Consider the following 24,561-nt stretch of genomic DNA (forward strand, 5'->3'; position numbering starts at 1 on the left):
CTTAACTAATTGATACCGAGATCGCTTTGCTACGCGATTCTGTAATTCTTAATAACACAGTAATCAGACAAACCTTAGCTCGCTTGTATATTTAAAAAATCAAGCTTGGTCTTTTGATTGTATGAATTCTCACTCAAAATTATATAGTGTTCAGTATTTCTAAATCTCCTGAGTTAAGTGTCATGCTGTACTCTCCCAATCACTATTTAACCAACCTGAGCATGAATATTTTGATTTATTATAATCTGGAGAAATGGCGAAATTTACTGCTAGCTGATTGTGTATTCCCGGCTCCATTAACATATACTTGGCAACAAGATCCCAATAACAGAATACTTTTGCTATATTATACAGTGCTGCGCATGTCCTTATTAATGATCTTTAGCCTGTTTTATAGATCCTTACTCTCGGCAAATAGGGATCCACTTTATAAAGCCTATTTTCCTTAGTGTGATGTGAAACAGACAGTCACCAGACAGACAAGTCACCAACTTCGACTCGTTAAAAGATCTTTATGTCCGATATCAATGGATATACTATGGAGTTACGCCCCTCCTTCGTCTATCGCCAGATTTCCAGTCAGAATGTCATGATACACGAGGGGATAAACTGGCTATTGGATTCCGCAATGGTCAAGTTTGGAGCTTTGACGTTGACCGAAGTAGCTTATAGTGTACACTGAGATACTGCTCTTTATACAAGAAGAGTACTGCTGAGTATTCACCTTCCAATTCATCCTTTTCTAGTAACTATTCCGAACGGAGGTCTTGGGTAGACCTTGACAAAATCCGTGGGTATCTTGGCGGGGCCTACGGGAGTGTAACCTATGGAGTTTTGGTCTAACTAGTAGCCAGTTACCTTTTTTATGATGAATTATGCAAAAAAAGGACGTGGTGGGACTCTCGCGGGGGGGTTTTGGGAGTGAGGTCTGGACTTGTGGGATAAAGCCCCCATTTCTCGCTTGTGAAGCGGTGTTCTAATCTCCGGAACTACTTGATGTATATGTGCTCCGGCGACAACACCGCACGCACTGCTAGACAGCTGGAAGAGTAAGCATGTACTGTAAAAAAGTTTCTTTAAGTGTATATGCAGAGCCCACCATCTTCAATAGAAATGCGATTAGACAAGATTATTAAAGGGCATGAACTGGCTTTAAATGAAGCAATTCTTGCACGTAAAGAAATATATACTTTATATGTCTCTAATAAATAGCAGCTTCAAAAGCAGAAGCTCTCCAATAAACATCTAGCTACTATAGAGGGTTTTACTATTCAGGTAGGTCTAGAGCAATTCTAGCGCAAGAATAAGGTCTATAAAGTTCAAGATACTTCACCTATAGATCTAGCACTGTCTGCAGTGAAATCATGCGTACAAGCGCCACCGTGCTGTAGTGACTGCCATATTCTAGAATATACTTGCAGACAACGTCCTAATTGAGTTCCTAATTAGATTTTATATAGAAATACAATTATTTTGTTGATAAAGGCCCTAGAATTTGACTCAGTGGTAGAAATCGGAGCGGAAGTGGATCACTCGGTGGTGTGTATGTTACTATATAAATCTAGCCTTGAAAACATCCGCCACATACGACCACAGGGTGTGGAAAATAGGGCTTCCCGTCCGCTCAGCCGTACTCAAGCCACACGCCGGCCGGTTAGTAGTTGGGTGGGTGACCACCAGCGAATCCCAGCTGTTGTATGTTTCTTTTTTGGTTTTGAAAGTTATGATATTATACTCTACTGGCTGGATATTAGCCATATACCGGCTCTAATTGTCGGGATGCTTAAAGAAGCTTTTTTCTAGCTGGGTGAGGAAGAGGGAAGTCCTATACATATCTTCGCATCCACAATCCAAATACATACGACCACAGGGTGTGGAAAACAGGGCTTCCCGTCCGCTCAGCCGTACTTAAGCCACACGCCGGCCGGTTAGTAGTTGGGTGGGTGACCACCAGCGAATCCCGGCTGTTGTATGTCTTTTATTTTTACGCTCGATTCTGCGCGCTTTTGCAGTAGCTTCAAGGTCTTCCGTTACTCAACAGCGCTCTACCCATATAATTTCTTATGGTTGTCTAAAATCCACCAATTTCCCCACCTGCCCATGCGCCGCCCCTCACATAGGATTACAATTGGCCACATAAATATGGCACCATTTGTGATCAATTAAGCGAATGGTTAAACATACATAACCGTTGTGTTGTTTGACGCAGCTTCAGCTATTTATAGACATCCAGATTAACATATATACCCATCCAATAGTCCCATAAGATATTGCTAGATCCTACCTTCAATTGATTTGTAAACTGCTCCCTCCCTACCTATACTCTCCAGTCGACTCGGATACACTTGCAAATGAATCATCGCCCCCTATAGAAAATGGTTAAAACAAATCCAAATTCCGGTCAAGATTTCATATATCCAAAGATTAAAGTTCATAAAGACAGCCCTATAGATAATCAGTAGCAGTACAGGCATCGCGCGCGCTCATGCCACACGGTCATGCCTGATTCCGGGTGCGAAAACTGAGGACGACTTAAACTTATCCTGGAAGGATTTAATAATAGGGAGGTCTTTTGTTTTTTTTGTAACGGAGGAGTCGGCTTGGATGGGCGACTACTGTATCTTATCACTCCGCCTCAAGCACGTTAACCAGTGAGAGCTACAGTATAACCGCCAGCATCCAGCACCCCTGTCTATACACCCCAATAAGACAGCCCGGTGGCACTGCCACGCCCAACTTGCAGTATGATGTCAAGGCTCCTAGTCTCCATTTGATTTATATCGTACAAAACAAGGACTTAGTGCTGGGCTGAGCCACACATGTGAGGCAGGGCTATCGTACATCACTCTTGCGCCTTAGGCAGACAAGTAAATACCCCGGTCTTCTTGGGTCATGTCAGCGTATATAGAGAGTATGGCTTTTCCTGCGAGATATCCTACAAGTACCAAGCCTTAGATAACACTCAGTTTCCTAAAATACCAGCTCATAAATTATTACCATGCCTTCTCCGTACTCACAACCCCAAACAACCTCCCTTCCCCACCTCTCCGAGATCGTCAAACTCTACCCAGAGGAAGAACCATGGTGTGCAGGTTACGCTCCATCACGGGGTCGTCGCTGCCACGCATCAACAAATGCTCGGAACCGGAAAACCGCCTTGTACTTATTAGACGAAGGGACCAAAGGCCTCCATGCCGGACGAGACATCAACAACCTGCTCGAGGACCTGGCTCCTTACGTTCTGTGCACACGGTTCCACCAGGATCAGGCCTTGGAACTTGCTGCAAAGTGGAAGAGGCAGGTTCAACGATTCTTGGGCTCCTGTATGCTTCCTGCGCCTTCCCAACGAGCTGCCGGAGAGCGACAACGGATTAGCTCTCTGGAAAGATCTGGGCGAAGTGTAGACGTAGAAGGTTTCTATCTGGAGAAATGGCTCCAAGTCCTTATTGGGGAGCCTGAACGTCTACGGACTACTCGATTGGCACCAGCGGCTTCGCGACAACGTCTCGTCAATGAGCGCGTGACCCAAACTGCAGATAGACCGAGCGAGCTCTCTATGAGCAGTGCACTTCCAACGCAGCAAATAACGATTAGAACAAGAGCAGTAGCCTACTCCCGAGCAGGCCCCCAGGTTGCCTCTGCTGCGGCATCGAACCGTGGGCTGTCGAACATACCAACGGCGGCTATTCGCGCGACCTCCAATCCTGTCCTCCCTGGTAGTGGCTCAAGAACCACTCGGTCCTCTACGACATCCTCGTGTTCTGGTGATACTACTCGCCGACCTATTGAAGGAGACTGTAGCATCTGTTTTGATCCCTTGCAAAAGGCTCGCACTGGAACTGGGGATGGTACTCGTCATGATACAGAAGACAAGGAAGAACAGCAGGAATTATCCTGGTGCAAAGCCCAATGTGGAGTCAACTACCACACGAGCTGCATTGAATTGTGGTTGAAGACCTCCACTAAATCTACGTGTCCGACTTGTCGGAGCGCATGGAGGTATTAGGGCTAAATTGTCTTGTTTCAATTTGTACACGTTAAGGATATTGTTTGGTGGGTCTGTATACCTGATCTCGAATACCCCGACCAGAGCGGTCTAAAAGTTCGATAGCATCTTTCCAACAGACCCATATATGTACTAGGCTTCAAAGGGGAGTTGCTACAGACATAACAGCTTTTGCTACAGGCGCAACAACATAGTTAGCAAAAGCTGCTATGGTCTGCAGCGATTCTCCAGTTTTGTTATGCTTACCAATACCCGAGGAAGGTGAAAGAGAAGAAATGGGTTGACTCAAGTTATTTTCGAATCATCATAGCTCACCTAAATTGTCTATCTAATTAATTATTGACACGCCTGTCCCTGCTAGTTATATTATCTAAGCCTTAGCGAGCAATGGGTTAATATAGGGTGTCGGTGCATGGCGGGCCTCAGGCGCCTGCCTGCTTGCTTCTAGGCCTAGCGCTGTGTACTGTGGTGTATTTAGTCGTTCTACTAAGGCAGACAGTAGATTAGCTAGGAAGGGAATTAGACAGGTTAATTTCCATCCTATTTAGGCTTATAGGGGAACGCTTACTCTCTTTTATGTTGCGCAACTACGTTCTCTTCTAGCTTAGGTATTTACTATTCAGGCGGGTGAATAGTGGCCGGAAGTGTCCTGGAAGAAAGACAGAATAGGACAGTAAACCGCCCATGCAGCGCATGATGACCACCGCCATAACTTATGCTGTTATATGTTTTTCTTTTTCTTTTTTGATTCTTGTGCTTCCATCCTCACTCCTACTGCTCCTCTTGTGAAGGTCTACTTGAATATATGGTTCGGGACATCACAGGTTGTGAATTATTCCAAGCACAGGTAACTTGTATCGTGGATCACATTAACTCTAGAATATCTAAGGCTGAGAACACAGAGAAAACAGAAAGACATTTGTGAATTAAATGTGTAGATGCTCAATAGTATCGCGTAAGTAATAGCATGATAGTTAAACATTTTGAATATATATTGCATCCGAGATGGCAACGGCATTCCACTTGCAAAATTAGCTGACTGAATTGAGAAATACAGAACCTTTAAGAGGACAATTTTATTGCAAGCATACTCATTAGTTAAATCCGATACCTAAGTAGCACGGCACCTATTAGCCCAAGTATTCTGCGGCGATATGAATGTATCCTTATACCGTAAGGTAATCCATGTGGTCCGAGATAGCAAAGAAGCTATCAAGTCAGTCTTCTACTTCAAAGCTTGGAACTGCTCCTGGATATGCAGGTTGACTTGCCATCCCCATGGGTCTCCAACTGGTCCACAAAAGCCTCCCAAGAATCGTGCGATAGAATTGGTGAAGTGCAGTAGCGCTCCGCCCCAGTCTGGTCTAATAAAGTATTCAACCGGGGCAGAACGGCATCCAGTGCTCGTGACTCTTCTGCAAACATGCTCTCTCGGGTAGCATTAGTATGTTGGACATACCAGCTTGGATCATGCAGCATCACGCCAATCTTGTATAGGGATAACAAGTCAGAAGGAACACCCGCCTTGGCGGCGGCTTCATAGGCCATTCGATGGCCAACGGCTTCCACGATAGATTGGCACCGTGGTAGGATCAACGCGTTAAACTCATCACTGCGGTGGCCCCCCGCTATACCCCTTAGTAGCGCACGACTTTCCGCCATAAGACCCTTTTCGTGTTGGGCTAAGATACATGTGGAGTATCTAGCCGGCGGTAGCTGGTATCGATCGAGGAGTAACTCAGTTGCGAGTCCTGGTCATCAGCGTGAGCATGCAAAAGTTATTTGCGAGCATGGAAATATTACTAATACTGAGAGCTAAAGTATCTCCTTCAGCAATAGAAGAAACGCGGCAGTCTAACTGCGACTCAATGATGTGGTTGTAGGCGTATAGCCCCCGCGCGCCGCATCGCTCGGAAAGAGCGTACAAGGTGGGATGGACTGCTTGGCTCATGACGGCCTTGAAAATAGCTCCAATCGCATGTCGCACAGTTGGTTGCAGATTGGGATCCTGGAATAAGAGAATACTCTCCTCTGCATAGGCTTCAAACACGGCTATTTGGGCCAGACCATGTAGGATCGGCTGCTGCTGCGTTCGGAGTGAGATAATAGAAGTTGGTTTGGTCTCTGGTCCTAGAATTTGACGATGGATGCTGTATTTCCCAGCTACGAAGACGGACCGTTTCATCATTGGGATTGTACTCATGGTGAGCGCAAGAGCACCGACACCAAGGCGCCACGTTATTGAGAGAAAATTTTCGCGTTCGTTGGACGGTCTTTCTATTGATCCAAGGAGTGCCGAGGATGGCAGCCGGACGTGGGTAAAGCTGGTGATTGAATGGTCTAGAGGTTTAGCTCCTGCTCGCGGGGGCAGCATTCTAGAACAACGTGCTTAATCCTCTCAAAGTATAAACAGGAGCTTTTGAACATACTTGGCGATGACCCCATCGCACATGCGTTCGCCATCATTGAGCCAGACAATAAATGGCCGCAACCCTCGGTCTTCATCTGAAGCTAGAAGCCTGGCAAACACAACCGCGACTCGAGGGAAGCTCTTCCTCGGCCACGTTGGTGGCATGATCCTTTGACAGTTAGTTGCAAAGACCGGGGGTGAATAGACAATGTCTTACTTCGCCGCATTTAAGTTGGGCGTGTGGAGGTCGAATTCGCCATTTGGGAGTAGCGTTGCTGATGTCTCCAGGTTTCGGGCATCTAATCCATGTCCGACCTCCGTAAGCATGTACTGTGCCCTAGCCAGTAAATTAACCCTGTGGGTAATGATACGAGATCATTTTAGGTGTGTCTGCTCCAGACGTACGAGACATCAAACCTTAGTATTCGATCCAACAGAGACTTGTAGTGTGGGTTATGTACGGCAAACGGCGCAAGCGTACCAGCCGCGAGGTTAAATTGGATCGTCAGCAGGCTGAAAGCTGCATAATCAACGGGGGCTATTAGGTCCTGGTGCAATTGCCAAAATTTTGGTGTCAAGTGGAGCACATCCGATATGTTCAAATCTCATCGAGGGCTATTAGCACTTTGTGTATGACAGGTGTACGGAGTCAATCATACCGTATGCTCTCGCAACTGCACGTGCTCGCTGATAGCTTATATGGATTCTTTCATCATCGGTCAATAGGTCTGCAGAAGGGTTGAACAATTCCAACTCAACCAGATCCAGTGTCGGTGAAGACATTTTGAAGCTCATGGAAACTCAATACTTCGTGGAATTATTAGGAATGGATGTCCAAATTTATACAAACACCAAAAGCTACGTGATTTCTTGTTTTCGACCCGGGGCCTCATATTACACGTCATCACCCACCAGTCTCTGCGGCATTTCCCACCCTCTGTCTCCCTCCAATAGAGAACTATATCAGTCTGTCCATACACAGACCTGAAAAGTCGGTACACACCATTCCTGGCCCTCTGATAGTACTAATTACTCGTAGATAGGTTTATCGGACCGGGAAGGCTGCTGAAGTGTGAGGCAGACATCCCGCAGTGTCTTCCTATGCGAAGATCTTCCCTCGACCAATCCTGGCTGAAGAGGTAAGAACCGTACTTTGAATCGGTGTAATTATATATATTGCTCAGCAACTGGATCTTCCTAGCGAAAATAGAAAAGACCCGCAAAGCCTGGGATAGACTTTTTTACGCGACGCGTGTACTGTTTCTTCCTTGTTATTCCGGCATTAGTCCACACTCACCTCATACATATTACTATTTTGGTATTAGTGCTGCAGAGGAGAATGCTACGTTTCACTTTTTGTTGGCTTTTTGGCCACATCATGCTGCAGTAAATCAAATACTCAATTAAGTTCATACATCCCGTCGAATGCTCCATGGAGATCTAATCGAAAGTAGCATAGGAGTTGACTTCGATAGATCAAAACTTGCGAGCGATCAATGAATGCTCACAACATCTCTGATCAAAAATTGACTCGTAGAAGGTTCAAAAAGCCATAAGTGTGCATTAATACCTACTAAGCCCTTCTCCTCAGTCTTTACTCAGTACACTGAGACCTCCTCTCGGAGCCTCCGTCGTTGGTATTTTCCCTCCTATCCCAAGCTATTTATTCAAGATTTAGTCTTTAACTAGTGTTAGTAGCATTCTACGATATCGAAAGTCATACTTCTACGCTTTTCCAGATTTTCCGAGGAAGAAATGTCAATGCAGTCAACGATCAACGGAATATGCCATTGCCTCGAGTCATACTGGCAGGTGCCACACGAATCCTCAACATGCCAATTCTCAGAGTCTTTCTCAGCGTAAAATACAGTATCACAGCCTTGTCGGCCATCGGCAGAATCTCCTCGAGAATCTCCTCGAAGTTGAGACCGCTTCCAGACCTCACTATCAGGGAAGCCGACTTCAGCTCCGGCCAATCTCTAACTTCTGCGATACAGGGCATGGAGGTTGCCATTTCATGCCTTACAGCATCAGCTATAGACAGCCAGGACCCTTTAGTGGCCGCCTGTACCACAATGGCCGTACCATTCTTCTCTCTCGTGGCACTCTGACGTACAAGCTGCATCACGGTGTGGTGGACATAGCTAATCCCTAGACCGCGGTCTGTGTGCTGTTCTCGCTGCAAATACCTCCATCTTCTCTTCTCTTGGATACTAATCAAAGGCTAACGGAGCTTTCGAGGGAGGCCGACAGAGTCAAATACTTCCTCTCCTGAATTTGCAGCCTGGAAGACGATGTCCAATATCTATCAAAGAGCTCTAGTAAGTCAGGCTCTTCGCGACTTGTCAGCAGTAATTTGAACGCACGCTTGGATGCATTTAGTACGGTAATCAAGGATGATGCAAGAAAGCAACCATCTTGACATTCATCCAGCGCATCAACAATGACATATAGATATTTACCAGTTGTATGGATGGTCAGGGCATGCTGGGAGGCTTAATAAAGAGTCGCAAATAATTCTGCATGCTTCTGGGCACCGCCGCCAATCCCGATCATGAGTCCGAATTTTACTTGCCTGAACGTGGAGAGCATCTGACTAACGACTCTCGCAGCAGACACGGTACCTGTTACCCCGGAAGTAGGACATACGGACGCTTGATGACTTATTGATATCCAGAAATTTTGGTATAGCTTGGAGATTCTTATCGACGTGCATTTGAACTTTCAACTATCGTGATAGCTTAAGATAGGCTAGATTTTATCATTCTATTCCTCAAGCATTCTTGAGAATTGACGTGGACGGAATATATGACGGTAACATCAATCTTATTGCCTTGAAATTAAGGCTTGAATAGTGGTGCTATCCTATATCTTTTCTGCTGTTTTGTCTACAGACTGAGGATAGAAGACACAGACAGGGGACACTAAGTGTGGATATTGGTTTAGAAGATTTTTCGATCGCTTAAGGCCTCTTCCAGGGGCTTGCTGCCATCCCATAAAGATTCAAGATTCCTCTCATACAGTGGCTGGCGGGGGATCTGTGAGACACTCACCTTCAACTTCTCTATACCATAGCTTGCCATGATCTCAGCATCCTCAAGTTTTCCATTTTCAGCGGCTTCAGCTGCCCCTCTTAGAAACCAGTGCGCAGTATCAGCAGCGGTAAGAGCACTTTCCCATTGATCAGTGGACACTCGTTTCTTCACACGTGATCGATTTGATGACTGCTGTCCAAATGATCGAAGGCTGTTAATGTAGCCCATGATGAACCAGTCAAAGAGATACTCGCAAGTTCTTTTGGTGGAAGCAAGGAGATCAGCATGATCACCTCGCTCAGCTACTATAATACCTATGATTCGGCCTGATGAGTGTATGATCTTGTCTGAAGAGTCGAATACAAAGAACTCGAAGTTGTTACCATCACAGAGAATGGCAAGTATGGGAACCCAGTGCCCCTCCTTCAAGTTTGCGTAGTCACACGCCGCGCACTCAGCCAGAACCTGGCCCTTTATATCAAGGCCGCTCTTTCCCATTGTCCAGATTTTTTTTACCTCGAAAAAAACGATGCTCACAGAGTCAAGTGCGATAAAGTGGTGCACTATTCGGCCTCGCCTAGTAAACTTACTTTCCAGCAGGGTCTCTGGCTTGTTCACAATGACACTCTTGAATAGGCAAACAATGCGGTTGAAAAGGGAGGAAATGAAACGGGATCTAGCTTCCTCATTATCATGAGAATCAATAGGACCGTACTGTGTTAGAGCATCTTCAACATCATGTACAATGTCATGAAACATGCCAGTAGGAATCCGAGATCGAAAGACATTTAGGTGTAATATATCTCGACCTGCCCCATTAGGATCTAACCACACGTATGGCACAATTTGCTTGTATGTTATATTGGAAAAGGAGGCCTCCAATTTCTTGGTCGAGATCTGTGAGAGAATGGATAGCGGAATATCATAAGTTGTCAGAAGCTCAAGAAACGCCTCCTCATCTGTGAGGTCTTTGTCAGCTCTGACCTTAGCAAAGGCCTCGAAGATGTCAGACCCCGGCGGAATTTTGGACAGTGAGCCACGATCGCGAGACTTCACTGCACCTGGGCATGCCGGGCTAGGCGGCAATCTCTGTGTAGCTTCAGAGCTGTGAGTTCGAGCTCTCTTGGGTGGTTGGGTCTCGTTACTTGGGGGGGCTCTCTTTCGCGATACCATTTTTAAGGGTTTAAGATAAGCATGCGTGTTCGAGAGCACACTCCTGGACGAAGAAAGCGTGCGTGGCTCCTTGACACCAGACCGTATGAACTGTCCGTGCTTCCAATACAAGCAAGCGATGGGGGCGACTAGGTTATCGCGGGTGTTGGAAGTTTTCAACCACCCTTAGGATGACGTCACCTACAGCCAACGATCTACAACAACCGTGCAATTCTAGGCGAAGTGTCAGAGCAGAATGCGGTGTGAATCGAGCAAACTGGTGGGGCAGTAAGGAGAATCAAGAAGACTAACCTGGTCAGAGATGAGGGGTAGGGAAGCGTCAGTTTCGTTCTGTTTCTGGCGTCACAACCGTTGATCTGGACACTGCGATCGTCGATCTAGATGCGTCGATCAGGATATCTCGACGGAAATCGGAGATGATATTCTTTTGAAACCGGGAACTGCATGCTCCATACCACTTGATTGTGTGATGAGAAGATGTCTAAGAACGATGCTATCTATGATGATGAAGCTTTAAAGATGAGAAACTCCTAGCTGTCTAGATGCGAGGGCGGTAAGACTGGCGGTAGCATATTGCCGCTCCAGCACGTGAGAGTGGAACTGTGGAGTGTTAGAACAGCGAGAGGTCGGTTCTTATAATTTTGTGTCCCGCGGCGGGCGGTGAGGCAGTGATTTACAGGTACAGGAGCATCATGCTCGCAGCGGTAAACTAACCGGATGCAGGAATTCACAGGTCCTTGCTTTATATTAACCAGAATCCCAATAATAGACCAAGGAAACAAGGCCCAATTATTAAGATATCATTTTTATAGGTTGTTACCGCCATTATGTGCATTACATGATGTGCGAGCACCTGGTGCTTAGGGTTTCTGCCGTGCTATCGGCTTTCCGGGTCTTCCGCACTCCTCCCAGTAAACAGAAGAGCTAGAGGGGCGACTTTTTCCTTTCTCTCTCTGCAAGTAGCTCTCTATTACATTTAGATCACGTCAAACATTACAAAAGTTCAGAACCCTATGTAATTCAAAAGCTGAGTCACTAGGGGTAGGGTGGATCCCAGTGGCCTGTGGCAAAGCCTTAACAAGTCTGGCTGATTCCAATACCTTCCTCCGTCCAACTTTTCTCTGCTCAGATGGTGATTTTTCCCTTTCCTAATGGCAGAACCCCCGGCCAAAGGGTCTGCTGCGGGAAACATCTCTGGAGTTCGCACCTTAAGCCAGCGACATGCGGCGTGGCAACAGGTAGTATATGCAATTCTCAAGTCAGCCACTGAGCTAAAAACACACGGCATTTCCGTTAACTTGCAGTGGATCCCTAGGCATTGCAGCAATACTAGCAATGATGCAGCTGACCGACTACCAAAAGAGGCTGTGGGGCCAAATACATCACACTCATTTCAACACTCGCTCAACGGAGACAAAAGATTCAATCGAGATAAAATCCTTGCAGAATGGGAGAATGAATGGAAAGGTTCACCCAAGGGCAGACATCTCCACCAGATTGACTCAAAACTGCCATCTCCACACACCAGACGACTCTATGATCCTTTACCACGGAACCGAGCCTACCTACTAACACAGTTGCGATCAGGCCACTTGTGGCTGGCCACGCAAAGTTCCATCGGTTTCGGGATGATGACAACTGTATTTGTGGTGGGACAGAGACTGTGGTTCATGTTCCGGTGAACTGTCCTAACCTGAGGGAGTTAAGGCGGATTACGGGGCAAGATTGGGCGTAACTTCAACAACATATCAGCCATGCTAGGAGGGGAAGGGAATCGCTTAATCGCGCTGCTTGATTTTGTAGAGGCATCAGGGAGGTTTCGTAGTCGTGTACCGGTACGAGCGCAAGCAGAGGATCGAAGGCAAATTTGATAACAGAGGTCTTGACGAGGCGCAACATTCGTTCTAAGCAGTGGAACAGCTGCAGCAGTTATATAGGGTTAGTCATAGTTGTGGTATCCCAAGGAGTTGGACTATACACCACAACCCACTAGACTGGGTGCGGAGTCGTATTTTAGTCTAGTGATGAAATCAACAGGTTATGAGCCCGGGTTGCGCAACTTCTGAGCGCACAGGTTCGGATCTCACAGGTTGCGTCCTTGAGCACCTAGAGCCACCGGAAGACGGCCTACACAGTCGGCATAATGGAACCTGGAATTTATGGAACAGTAGCGAACAAGTTAGCCGCGAGTGGAGCCACTTTCGGCTCCCTTCAGGAAGATGAGTTAGTTGCGCTGCGGTTGAGCAAGGTGGTAGACCTGCGGCGGCTCCATCATGAGAGTGTCCCGAGTCGGCGCCAGGAACCAGGAACAGGGTGAGCAACTGGAGGCGCATGCGTGTGTGGAGTTAAAGATGGTGTGCTGTGGGATTAAGCAGAGCTGGTGCCAAGACCGTCGCTGGTTAGAAAGACTCGTAAAACGGCGTCGACTCTGGCTGTTTTTGGCCGCCTGCTAACCGTCACAACGTTAAATGGAGAGCTTTTTATATACCAGCCAGGGCCTAAGTCATATTACCAAGTGAGACTTTTTAGACTATTCTGGCCGAGTTAGAATAAAGCCTTATCAGTTGAAAATATTAAGAACGCATCGAAATCTGTTAGTCTATAGCCTTGGAATCCTGAGACTGTATTGACCTGATTTACTACTAAAGAGAATAGCAGACTATTCCATATAAAATGGCCCGTTTTAGAATCCTAATATCTCAACAATCAGAGATTGCAGAAATATAGTATTTTAGTACGTATGTAAATATAGGCTACAATAGAGTGTCTATTACATTTAAAAATTTTTTATATCTTTTTAGCCTTTTAAGTACTGAACTTTAAAAATACAGATGTAATTTTCGTTACGTACTTTTATAGTAATTATAACCATTTCTTCAACTGATATATGTATATACTATAATAGGGGAGCCGCTCACTCGGGAAATACATTATTGCGTTGGGATTCTCTTCGTTCTTAGTGTTGGCCCTTGGGATACACAATCAAAAGAAGCCATGGCTCATCTCGGTCCCATCCTTCTTGCTCTAGCACCCGAGGTCTCACAATGAAAATGCGACAAGAGATGGGGAACACAAGGGTCATTAGGCTATGTCAAATGCAAATGCTCCAAGAGGTTGTAATAAACCAACTTGTCTCTACACCTTTTTATGTTTTAGGTGTTTGAGTTTAAATGTGTTCAGCTGACGATAAAAAATGATATCAAGCAGTTTTTGGTGTAAAAGGTCCCCTGTCATAAGAACTATGTATATGATATATCGCGGGGTCGGGGGGTCGGTTAATTGCATTATTAGAAGGTGTATGCTGAATCGAATATGTAATGGGATAACTATGTATCCCTAGACTGTCTGCTCATGAAAGTTGACTTAGGATTTTAGCACTATGAAGTTCTCGCTCGAACTTTCACCGTATACGCTACAAGCCAACAATCTGATAAATAAAACGCGACAATCAATACAGCCCTCGTGCAATTATAAAGAGCCTTATATTCTTGCATTCTGATTGTGCATTCTGCTTCTTGAGCTCATGTGCATACAAGTCTTCTGGATTTGCCGAAAATCTGCCTTGCATTTCGCTCCTCCCTTAATTGCTATAAATAGTCTTGGATTGCTTCACTACCCTGATTCCGTGTTGGATTTAGCAGCGTTTAGGGTCATTTAGGACCGACATCTAGAAGGAAGAGGTCAGGAACAGGGCTGCAATGTAGGATGTCTAGTCTGATAATAGTTGAGGTTATAGTCTTTGTGAGCGCAGAGAGAGGGCCGAACGATCTGGAGGTGACTTTTCTTCGTGTCTATTCCCGTGACCAATTGGAACGCCAGCATATTCCAACACTCGTGAGCGCAGAGTAAAGTGATGGGGTATTTGGGTCGGCTCAATGGCGGGCGCATCTGGGGACGGGTAAGGGGATTGTTGGAAAGACTTATCTGCGCGAAGACCATCAGCTAGTGGGCGCCCATCACAAAGATTAGAACAGCCGCTTCTTTGCAAAATAGCTGAAAAACGGAAGGGGTAGCTGCCGACCGACAGAGAGCACAACGCGTTGAGCCGGAGGGTGGTCTGGAAGTCTGGGGTGGGCCTTCATGTCCCCGACGTTGGGGCCTACAAAGTAAATATCGAAAATGGAACAGACGTAGAGCATATGGAAAGTAATGACCGCTCCCAAAACTTGCAGACGGCTAAGCCGGGCCATGTATGCCCCCAAACACACGCATACACACACTATGACAAGTGCTAACGGTGCTATATTTAGGGCGTAGGGCAGGATCGGCATGGGAAAAGCCTCCTTCCCGACTTTACGTAGTAGCTACTGCACAAGATTCAATCATACAAAAACGGATTGACTTCTACCTTCTGCCCTATCATGAGAATTACTCTTTATTCCAGCAGTAACAGCATGCCATTACCGAGAACTTGATTTCCAGAAACAGGAGCGTATTCTGTGCAATCTTTGCGAGCCGATCGAACATCCAAAGTCTGACTTGCCCTAGATAACAAGGCGGGCCATATCACAAACTTATGTTACTACATCTAATTATTTCCGCAGGAAAGAGATATCCTTATCTAAGAGTCGATTAACATGAATCACGAATAGGCTGCACTAAGAGAAGGAAGCAGCTATATGCCGCCAGCAATACCACCAGGACTTCGCCTATGGCCAGCTCGACGGACTTTTTCGTCGGATAATATCACTATGCTGTCACCATATAGCCCCTCTCACTCGTAATTTTATACTATGGCCCCTGCGTCACATCCATCATCTTGCCCAAAAGCCCTTTAAAGTTGGGATTTCGCCATCCACTCCAATCCCGAGTCAACAACCCATAGCTCTCATCCATATCTACCGTCTTATCCCGCACATAATAACTCCCCTGCAGCGCCCACACCGCCCAATCTGCATCATTGCTCTCCATGTATTTTACTAGGCACTTCAGGTACTTGTAATCTTTATCCGGGATACCGTGGTTCCCCTCCGGCCCTCCCGTCATCCCGACCCCAAACTCCGACAGAAAAAGTGGCCCCGTATATTCCTTCCCCTGCGTCAAAAGGAATCCTTCGAACAGACCATACTCAGCGGACGCTACCGAGCATGATCCGGTTGGATTCGGGTTGGTGACCGTGAATGAGTAAGCGTGGAATTCCCAGACATGTTTGTTCGCCCATGCAGAAGTATCAAATGGTCGTGTCCGGACGAAAGATAAATCGGTGCCACCGTTTATGCCTCCAATAATAACCAAGAGACTGGGATTTTCGGTATGGACTTGATTGGCGGCTTGCGCGATCAGCTTATACCAGTCGTTGTGGTTGTTAAGATCTTGAATAAGAGGAAGAGCGCGGAGTTCGTTCCGGAGCGACATTCCGATAACTCCCGGGTGGGATTTAGCGAATCTTGCCATGGTCTGTAGACCTTGAAGCCACTTCCCGGTGTTGAAGTATCGGCTATTCAGGTCGTTGTATCCCTGGGCGGCATCCCACCATCCGTTTCCGTCTTTGAGGTCGCAACACCAGCTTGCTCGGGAGACGTGGTTGTCGAGGATGGTGTAGAGGCCTTTGCTGTGGAGTGAGTCGATAACGGTAGCGAAGACGTCTAGTCTGGTGGCGTTCTCTAAGTGGGGGTTATGTGTAAGGGCTTGCGTGTAAAGGGACTCCATGTCAGATGAGGATACACCAGCGGGGTCAGCCGCTGCGGAGAAGGAATCCGAGACTTTAACAGTGGGATCGAGAGTCATGTCGATGGAGTACGTTAAGCGCACACAGTTGAATCCATTGCTTGCGATCCAGCTTGTGATGGTGTCAATGGATTGATGGTGTAGGCCTTCGGGGATGTTGACTTCCATATGCCCGGCCCAGTTTACGCATCGCAGCTTAACCCGCTGGTTGTTGGCGTCGAGGATCCATCGTGAGGAGGAAAACAGCTCACAATAGATTGGATGGGCCAGGGCCAGGAGGACTATGGGAAGCAGGCAGTACAGCATATTTGATTCCTATTTCGAAGACATGCTCATCAGGAAGACCGGACGATGGCAAACGAATGAGTGAAGGATTATATATTAAGCCTAAGACAGTTACGGGACAAGAATAAGCTCCGACATTTGCGGTTGCCTCTCAGTGTTACATTTACGGGAATCCTGGACGGGCTCGGAAGGGTAAATGATCAACATGCAAGTTTATGCAGGAATTGTGCTTAAAAATCTCTATATGCCCCCTTTACGACGCAGCTAGAAATAGCTTGTGGTAGACTCTACTCTAGTTAATCTTGTACTAAGGGTTATCACATACCTTTTTTTAATTAGATAGGGTTTAACTCTTTTTAGTACATGCTTCATACATACTCCTGTCACCGAAGCTGCATCGCATCTATATTATTTTACTTAGTTACTTACTGACCTCGCTTACTCTCTTATTTTATTTATAAAAAGGGTCATCTAGCGTATCTATGATGGAAGCTATGAACAGCGAGGGAAATATATTCAGAACCATAGATAAACAACACGGTATTACAATTTACAACCGATCATTCTTCCTTGAAGGGTGCCTTAATATTTCGTGTCTCTAAGCGTCAATACAACACAGCATTGTGTGTCACTGTCACTACCACAGTACCATTTTGCCTGACTATCCAACCAAGAATACTATACGATACCATCTAATCTATCCGGAGATAGGAGCATCGAGGAGCTCACAAGTACAGAGAATCACGACAGCCGCAAACATCTCCTCCCGGCGGCTGGAGGATGTTATCGACTCGATATCGCTGGGCTGTGATAAGGTGGCCTCCTTCAAGTAATGAATAGCCTGGTCATAGAATCACATTGATTGGTGCTTCCAATCGATATTACCTTGAGTCCATTGCAGACGGCTCTTGGTCAGATACGGCAGCTTGGAAGTTGGCAGGGATATGGATTAATGGCATAGACAATGTAGATGCTTCGCGGCCAATGAACTCACTGACACCATTAAAAGTGACCTGGTAGCAGCCAGTAGGAGGACCTTTGTTGAAAAGTATGCGGTTGAAGCAAAAGAGTCCATCCTATCATTAAATTAGAAGATGTTTAATTTTATTGAGTGGAAGAGAATATTACCACTGACTAGGAGATTCCTTGAAATGTTGCAGTAACTGCGCGACCAGCACATTGCCATCATCGGGTGTGGAGGTTCCACAAGGAACTAGAACACCTGGGAACGAGGGAGGTGCTACTCCTCCACGTCTATCATGCGTAATCCTACTTACAGGGGCAGTAGGAGGTGTTAGCCCGTCAAATGGGACACCTTCATCTTCTTCGAAAGGGTCCAATACGTGGACAAAGGTCACTATAGCACGGTCAGTGCTTCCACATATTCTGTCACAGCTATTATCCTTCAAACGATTGAATGCACTTATGGTGGGATGGTACTTCTATCCAAGCCTGGTTCTTAGCAAAAATTCCCCAGCCATACGAGGCCGAGCGTGGCTGTCGTTCCAGGTCCCTGCCAGTGTCATGAGTGTCGTCTATTCCGTAGTGCCGAAAGACGGCACTGGACGAAAAGACACATTTTCGAGAAGACCTAGCACATGGACTGTAAACAGGTCTTTCCTCATCACATTTAACCTTGCGCTGTTTACGTGTTCTACTATACGAGGAGTCAAGAAGGATTCAATGAATCAATAGTACACGCCAGGGAATGTTTCCACGTTACCAGCCAAAATCAGAGCGCATGCCGAATGCGAGAATAGCGCTGCAATTGGCCAAGCTAATCTAGGTTGAGAGGCGTAGACCAACTCAGAAGGCTTTGGTGGAAGAAGCGGGAATGTTGGCGAGATTAAGATACGAAATGGTGGAAGCAAATTTTCTGAGACTTCCTCGGCTTATACCCCCATTTTTCTCCCCAAATCTGCCTTATAGAAAAGCATTCTGGGTTTTGGTCGGGGAAAATAAGCAATTAACGAAATATAAGTAGAAACAAAACATAAATACTCTGTACAAGGCGTGGAGAATATATACCACATTAGATTAGCAAGGTGACTCAAGAATACACCGGTTCTTGCTAAATTCCCAAACTCCCTATGTACTGAGCGTAAGTTCCGCACCGACCGAACGTCAAGCCGTCGCATTTGACGAGAAACATATTTCAAAGCGTTTCCGTGATGGTTGCGCTGAATTCCTTCTACATTACTTTTGTACGTAGTATGTGAAGCTGGGACACCCAACTTAGAGTGACCCTCGGGGTACTGCCTAGTTCCCTTCTGGGCCTAAGACCTCCTCATCCAAGGCTTGATCCCCTTGGCCTCTAACATTCAAATCTAGTGCTTAGTAAATTAACGCGCTGTATATCCACCATCGACCGGTACACAAGACCCGGTCATCCAGCTCGCGTCATCACTAGCCAGCACAACGGCAATCTTTGCAATATCGTCCGGCAGACCCGGTCCATTGAAAGGATGCCGGCGTTTGAGGTCATCCCATGCGGAGAGATTCGCAGTGGTCTCTTTGAAAATAGCTGTTTGTACGTCTATGAAAACATGAGCATGTGCCGGAAAGGGCAGAACAGGGAGACTTGCAACCGGGGCATATAGCATTGGCATGGATCCTGTGTGGCGCATAATCCAGTGCTATCTGCCTAGTAAGCTGGCTCACAGCTCCCTTGGAAGCACAGTACGAGGCTAATTGAGAAATTAGTGTCGCTCTGTGCGTACAAGACGTATAACGAACGATTCATTGGCCCTGCGATCATCCCCATGATGGAGGAAATGTTGACGATCCATCCCCGGTCTCCTGATGGGTGAGGTTCTTGCTCAAGCATTTGGGTGATAGCATATTTGCAGCCGAGAAAGACCGATTTCGTGTTTACCCGCATCGTCGTATCCCACGTCGCTTCGTCGGTGAGATGCAGCACAGCCGGTGACCGTGCCTCGATGCTAATCCCGGCATTATTCACCAAACTATGAGAGATCAGCCGGATGGATTATGCGGTATCCCTGATTTTGTGTCTTACATATCCAATCTCCCGTATTCTTTCACGGTCGCCCGGACTAAACCCTCCATCTGCCCCGCGTCTCCAACGTCGGCCTGGACAAATATGGCCTGCCCTCCCGCCTTTTTGATTAAGTCGTGGGTGGTTTCCCCGGATTCCTCTGGGACCTGGGAACGCGCACCTGGTGACAGGTCGGCACAGACCACTTTTGCTCCCTCTCGCGCGTAGCGAATGGCAATGGCGCGGCCCAGCCCCGACGAAGCGCCGGTGACGATGGCAACTTTGTCTTGTAGACGAGTGGATGCAGCCATGACAAGTTTGAGTAGAGGTCAATAGGCAAGAGAAACACGGAATAAACATGGATGATTTTGAGGGGTGGCTGCTATATAAGGCCAGTCGTATAGGGAATGTAAGCTCGGCTGAGATTTCCTGGTCGGCTTCATTCGGTATCTCCGTTATCCAATAGGAGATTCGGGACACTTTGTTCTCGCCTTGACCCATTTCCCCGCTTTGTCTGTCTATTTTTGGGCATGTTCTGTCTCTGAAATGCATGTTTCACATGAATCACGGCGCTTCAGCCTGGAGGTCTCATGCGGAAGACACACGGCCGGGTAAAAGCTCAAATATTATTGAAGAAGATGAATAGGTGAATGGGAAGAGTCCACATTGATCCTGATCGGATGCACACGTCAGAAACTAAGGCAACACCCCGGGCTGGGAGTCATTAGCTTTGCACCGGTTGGTCGGGGAATTTACCATCCACATTGAAAAAAGTGTCTTCGGAATGGTGGGGAATGTGGGGATATCTGCGGAGACCCATCTCGCATAGATTTCCAATCATTCAGGCAAGCTCGGAAAGATTGCCCGCTCTAGAACAATAGAGATATAATAGCCGGGAAGGTCGACGACAGAAGAGTATGCGTCGCACATTATTGGCTTACGCAAGCACCGGGACAGCTGCTGGTATCCATATACGTGTATTGCAGATCAGGAGATGTGTGCGAAGAATGGGGGTTGCTGTGGGCGCCGCTGTGGTTGTTGTGAGAAACCGCTGTATGGCTATCTCTGGCCCAAGAAGGACGGACGGTACGAAGGGAGAAGGATGAAGTCTTTGAGCATAGTACCGGTAAATGTCCATGCTGTATCCTGGTTTATGGATGCTACAGTCCGCATTTAGAGCTGCCCAAACCAGCTCATCAACGTTGGGATAATTAATTGAATCCCCGTTGCCTTGCAATTTGCGTAGATTGGCTTGTCCTTGACAATTGAGAATATAATAAAATACACTACTTCAGCAGAGATTTAGCCTGGACCATCAGACTTCGGCTAAACAGTAACAATATCTGTCAATCACTGGATTACTCCAGCCTACCATGTCTGCAAGCTCGCGCGGGAATGTGCCTGCGTATTAATGACAAAATGTCCCAATCTTGTTAAATGAATGACCACGCTGTTTCTCTTAGCTAGCCTCGATATCAGTATATGTACCAGGGGGTCTTCAGTTAGTATGTAGAACATAGTCAATTTTGATTAGCTGTTGAACCAACGGGAGCAAAGCCAATGCAACAAATTCAAGGTACCGGTAGATAACGCGCGGTGACTCTGCCACAAGGACTGGGCAAAACTGAGATGTTCAGCATTGGCTCGTGATGTGCTCTGCGCCTGAGATCTAGTGTGTTTTCGAGAGAGGACGCAGTACATTAGGAGCAGGCTAGTAAACCAATTCCGTCTTCAAAATCATCGCTCTATCGATTTCAGAATAGCATAGTATAAACCAATAATATAAGCCACAAGAACCAAAATCTTGATGACATTTTCCACCACGACTTCCCTGAGCTTCCTGTCTAAGCCTCCAATGACCGGGCTTGACTGTCACAGCCAAGACAAACCGCTATAACCGGTCAACCTTTGCCAATAAAGATATTCCAGAAACTATGGAAACTTAAAAGGTGCCGTAGAAAGGAAAACTTACACTTCGAAAGGAAGACATAACTCTCCGATTCTTCACAATGTCAATGAACCCAAATTCAACACATTCGAATACCCATACACTTCATACCCCGGAACACCCTCAGTATGACACAACTCATGCAAACTAGACGTCCGCTGATTCAGCACAGAATAGTCATCCGACAGCTCCGGGAGTTGGAAATACGCAGGACAGGGGCTCACTTGGCTCCAGTACCCGTTTGTGCTGGCGTACCCTGTCTGGCTGAATGAAGCTGATTGACAGAGGATGCTATCGGGTTGACAAGAATAGGTGGCAAGACCGCCACCCTGCTGGGACGCCTTTTGGGCAATTTCCTTGAGGATTTCAGCGACACGGTTTGTTGAGGTTGAGTCGGTGATTTTGAAGGTCTGGAGGAGAAGAGTGACGTAGCATTGTTGGCGCTGATTCTGGCCGCCGCTTGGACAACCATTTAACCTGCACTAGTAACCGCTGCCTGCGCCATTTAGCGTTCGGAGTTATTACAATTGACAAAGGATGTGCGCGACTTGAGTGTGCCTCTGAGGCGAGCCTTGTTAGGGTTAGTTGGAGGAAGCTGTAAATGTACATGTTGAGACTGGTGAGTGGTGGTTAGGTTTGAAATAGAGGGAAAGGAATCTACAGCCCCCTTATTACTGAGATGAATATGATACTTATATGTCTTTAAAAGCTTTCGAGGCCTAATCTCTTCAACTCGAATCGGCGACAAGGTTCAATTTTGAGACGTTCCATATTGTTGCAACCTTTCCATCGACCGGCAGGGTCGGGAGTAGCCGTTCTCAATTTGACAATTTTGTTCGAGAACATTAGCTAAAGAGTGAAAGACTGTCTGTGTATGACACAACCTAGCCACCGTTATTGTCGAATGTACGTGTATTCCTGGAGTGTGGAATTGACTAGGACGAGTTGAAGATTCTGTTTGGATGCTCATCTGAAACTCGAAATAATCTAGAACAACTATATAACGTCACTTGTCTGTTATCGACCTTTCCAACTTATCCTTGTCTTGATCACTCACATAGTTTAGACTTGAATAATTTGCTTTTACATATGGAATACCGTGAGTATTTAACGATCGATGTTATACTCTACATATCCTTTCCTAGTTAGATCCAGAACTCCAGTGTCTCTAGAAACATTAAAAAAACCACATTTCTAGATATATATGCTGTGGCTTACCCGAGTATTTCACACATTATAACCCAAGTAGTGGCACAAATGAGTATAGAATATAAAACCCCGAAATCTCTTCGAGCTTTGATACGAATATAAGTTATCTCTTGTCGGGTTGACTAAGCCAATGCGGCTTTTCTCTGTCCAATTCACATGTCGACATTTACAACGCTCATCAGTCGGGTGATCTAAAAGAGAGACAGAGAAGGCAGAATCCTCCAAAAGGTGTATCCAGTAGATATCCTATCATGAACAAGATCCAGTGCACCGTTGCCCTTAGTGCTCAGAACACTGTATGATTAATTCTGACGGGAAACTAGGCTCGATTAGAGTACAATTATATCCAATATTTGGAATGACTGCATCAAAGAAGCTGTCCAGAGCTTATTTGCTTGATCACCCGCTAATCGTAACACAGCTTAGGCACCAGTCCAGGTGTCCTGCTCAATGTTGATGGAATCTGCGTACCAGGTCTTGCCGTTGTCGGAGCTAGTGAAACCGTCGGAGTTAGAGCCCTTGTAGAGAAAGAGGGTCTCGCCGAATAACTCGTCCGGGGTGTTGAGGTGGATGGTGATATTTTCCCAGCCTAGGAATATTAGTCTAATGTGCTCTTCACTCAAATTTCTTTTCATATATTATATTTATGACTTACTGTAAGCCTCGAGGGTGCCGCAGTTGCCGGAGCCGGTGTAGCATTCGTCTCCGGAGTAGAGGTAGAGCAGCTCCGCGTCCAGGTCTGTTTGGCCATGGTTAGATGCTAGGGATTGGGAAGATTCCAAGAGTTCGGAGCGCGGGCTTACCGTCAGTTTCCTTGGAGACGACCTTGCCGCCTATGGTGACGGTCTGGGTGACCTTCTTGTCCGTGACCACAACTGCACTGAGTTAATGTCTGCGTACGAGGCAGTAAAAAATATTCAAAGCTCACCCTCAAAGTCCACCTTGGCATTCTTGGGGACAGTAACATAGGCCTGGCCGTTCTGACCCTCTGCCATACTATGTCAGCATTGCGATCGAACAACACAGCAAGGAGATACTAACTGGGAGTATAAGTGCTGGCAGCAACACACCATTCCTTAGCACTAGCAGAGCAACCCCTATCCTTGCATCAGTTCCCGTCATACATAGTCCTAGGCAACTCGGGGAATCCGTACTGAGATTCCTGGTCAGGAGACCAGTTCAGAAGAGGCTGGTAAAGGTAGGAGTTGTCATCACCATTTGTGTGCTGAAGACCGATCCAAAGAGAGACCCAGACCTGGTCGTTAGAGTCCTGGACCTTTACACCCTGGGGGACTGCCGGGGGGACCAGGGACCAGGTAGCCCTGGTAATGTGGGCGTTAGTGGCAGGACCAGAGTAGAATCCGTTGCCGAATGCCCAGGAGTCCTTCGTGGTGGCGGCGGCGCGCATCGCGAGGGCCAAAGGAACAGCGGCGTAAGCAAAACGCATTTTGAAGGATATGGGCTTGTATGAAAAGATCGACTAAGATAGGGCGACCTAGTCGCTTACAGAAATGAATGACAGTAAAGGTTAGGGAAAAAAAAAAGGAACGTTGTGTTGGGATTAACCCCTTGGTAAAGAGCTAGAAGCTGTATGACATTAATAATTTTAAAGGCCCAATGGCCTATATAAATAACTGAATTGCCGCGTGTTAGTCGGCGTATTGGGTTAGGATCATGGTGGAGTGCGTTTTACCCATAGAACCATTTTCGTGATTCTTCCCCGTTAGGGCTAAGCTTCGGCATGGAAACAAGCTTGTTTTAACCTGAAACAACCAATTGAGCTGAGAGACTTACTTACGTACACATTTCCAGCTCTCCTGAGGTGGAGAA

General features: G+C 46.5%; 6 protein-coding genes across 6 annotated transcripts; 1 reads left to right on the plus strand and 5 right to left on the minus strand.

Annotated features, from left to right (window-relative positions):
- The first annotated feature begins 2,946 nt into the window (after positions 1-2,946).
- On the plus strand, positions 2,947-4,422 carry BDW43DRAFT_150486 (uncharacterized protein). Its single transcript, XM_032038436.1, has one exon. The coding sequence runs from the start codon at positions 2,999-3,001 to the stop codon at positions 4,004-4,006; it is 1,008 nt and encodes a 335-aa protein (XP_031904765.1). The 5' UTR covers positions 2,947-2,998; the 3' UTR covers positions 4,007-4,422.
- Positions 4,423-5,205: 783 nt separating this feature from the next.
- Positions 5,206-7,343, minus strand: BDW43DRAFT_321111 (acyl-CoA dehydrogenase NM domain-like protein; the record flags this gene model as incomplete). The annotated part of the gene is made up of 7 exons (XM_032049263.1): positions 5,206-5,757; positions 5,810-6,381; positions 6,436-6,585; positions 6,634-6,753; positions 6,822-7,020; positions 7,076-7,169; positions 7,317-7,343. The coding sequence occupies 7 exons, from the start codon at positions 7,341-7,343 to the stop codon at positions 5,237-5,239; spliced, it is 1,683 nt and encodes a 560-aa protein (XP_031904766.1). The 3' UTR covers positions 5,206-5,236.
- Positions 7,344-8,773: 1,430 nt separating this feature from the next.
- On the minus strand, positions 8,774-10,880 carry BDW43DRAFT_150496 (uncharacterized protein). Its single transcript, XM_032038437.1, has 2 exons — positions 9,470-10,880; positions 8,774-9,340 (listed from the first exon to the last, which is right to left on the minus strand). Exons 1-2 carry the CDS (start codon positions 10,622-10,624, stop codon positions 9,305-9,307), a joined length of 1,191 nt encoding a protein of 396 aa, XP_031904767.1. The 5' UTR covers positions 10,625-10,880; the 3' UTR covers positions 8,774-9,304.
- A 4,222-nt stretch (positions 10,881-15,102) lies between these two features.
- On the minus strand, positions 15,103-16,851 carry BDW43DRAFT_262647 (glycoside hydrolase family 5 protein). Its single transcript, XM_032040443.1, has one exon. It carries the CDS (start codon positions 16,595-16,597, stop codon positions 15,356-15,358), a length of 1,242 nt encoding a protein of 413 aa, XP_031904768.1. The 5' UTR covers positions 16,598-16,851; the 3' UTR covers positions 15,103-15,355.
- A 1,787-nt stretch (positions 16,852-18,638) lies between these two features.
- Positions 18,639-19,902, minus strand: BDW43DRAFT_262648 (SDR family NAD(P)-dependent oxidoreductase). The gene is made up of 4 exons (XM_032040444.1): positions 19,596-19,902; positions 19,313-19,542; positions 19,162-19,263; positions 18,639-19,112 (listed from the first exon to the last, which is right to left on the minus strand). The coding sequence occupies exons 1-4, from the start codon at positions 19,883-19,885 to the stop codon at positions 18,919-18,921; spliced, it is 816 nt and encodes a 271-aa protein (XP_031904769.1). The 5' UTR covers positions 19,886-19,902; the 3' UTR covers positions 18,639-18,918.
- Positions 19,903-23,153: 3,251 nt separating this feature from the next.
- Positions 23,154-24,178, minus strand: BDW43DRAFT_306634 (uncharacterized protein; the record flags this gene model as incomplete). The annotated part of the gene is made up of 6 exons (XM_032046071.1): positions 23,154-23,320; positions 23,387-23,470; positions 23,535-23,606; positions 23,660-23,719; positions 23,773-23,828; positions 23,886-24,178. The coding sequence occupies 6 exons, from the start codon at positions 24,176-24,178 to the stop codon at positions 23,154-23,156; spliced, it is 732 nt and encodes a 243-aa protein (XP_031904770.1).
- Between the last annotated feature and the right edge of the window lie 383 nt (positions 24,179-24,561).

Source organism: Aspergillus alliaceus (genome assembly GCF_009176365.1).
Source record: "Aspergillus alliaceus strain CBS 536.65 unplaced genomic scaffold BDW43scaffold_4, whole genome shotgun sequence".
Lineage (NCBI taxonomy): Eukaryota > Fungi > Ascomycota > Eurotiomycetes > Eurotiales > Aspergillaceae > Aspergillus > Aspergillus alliaceus.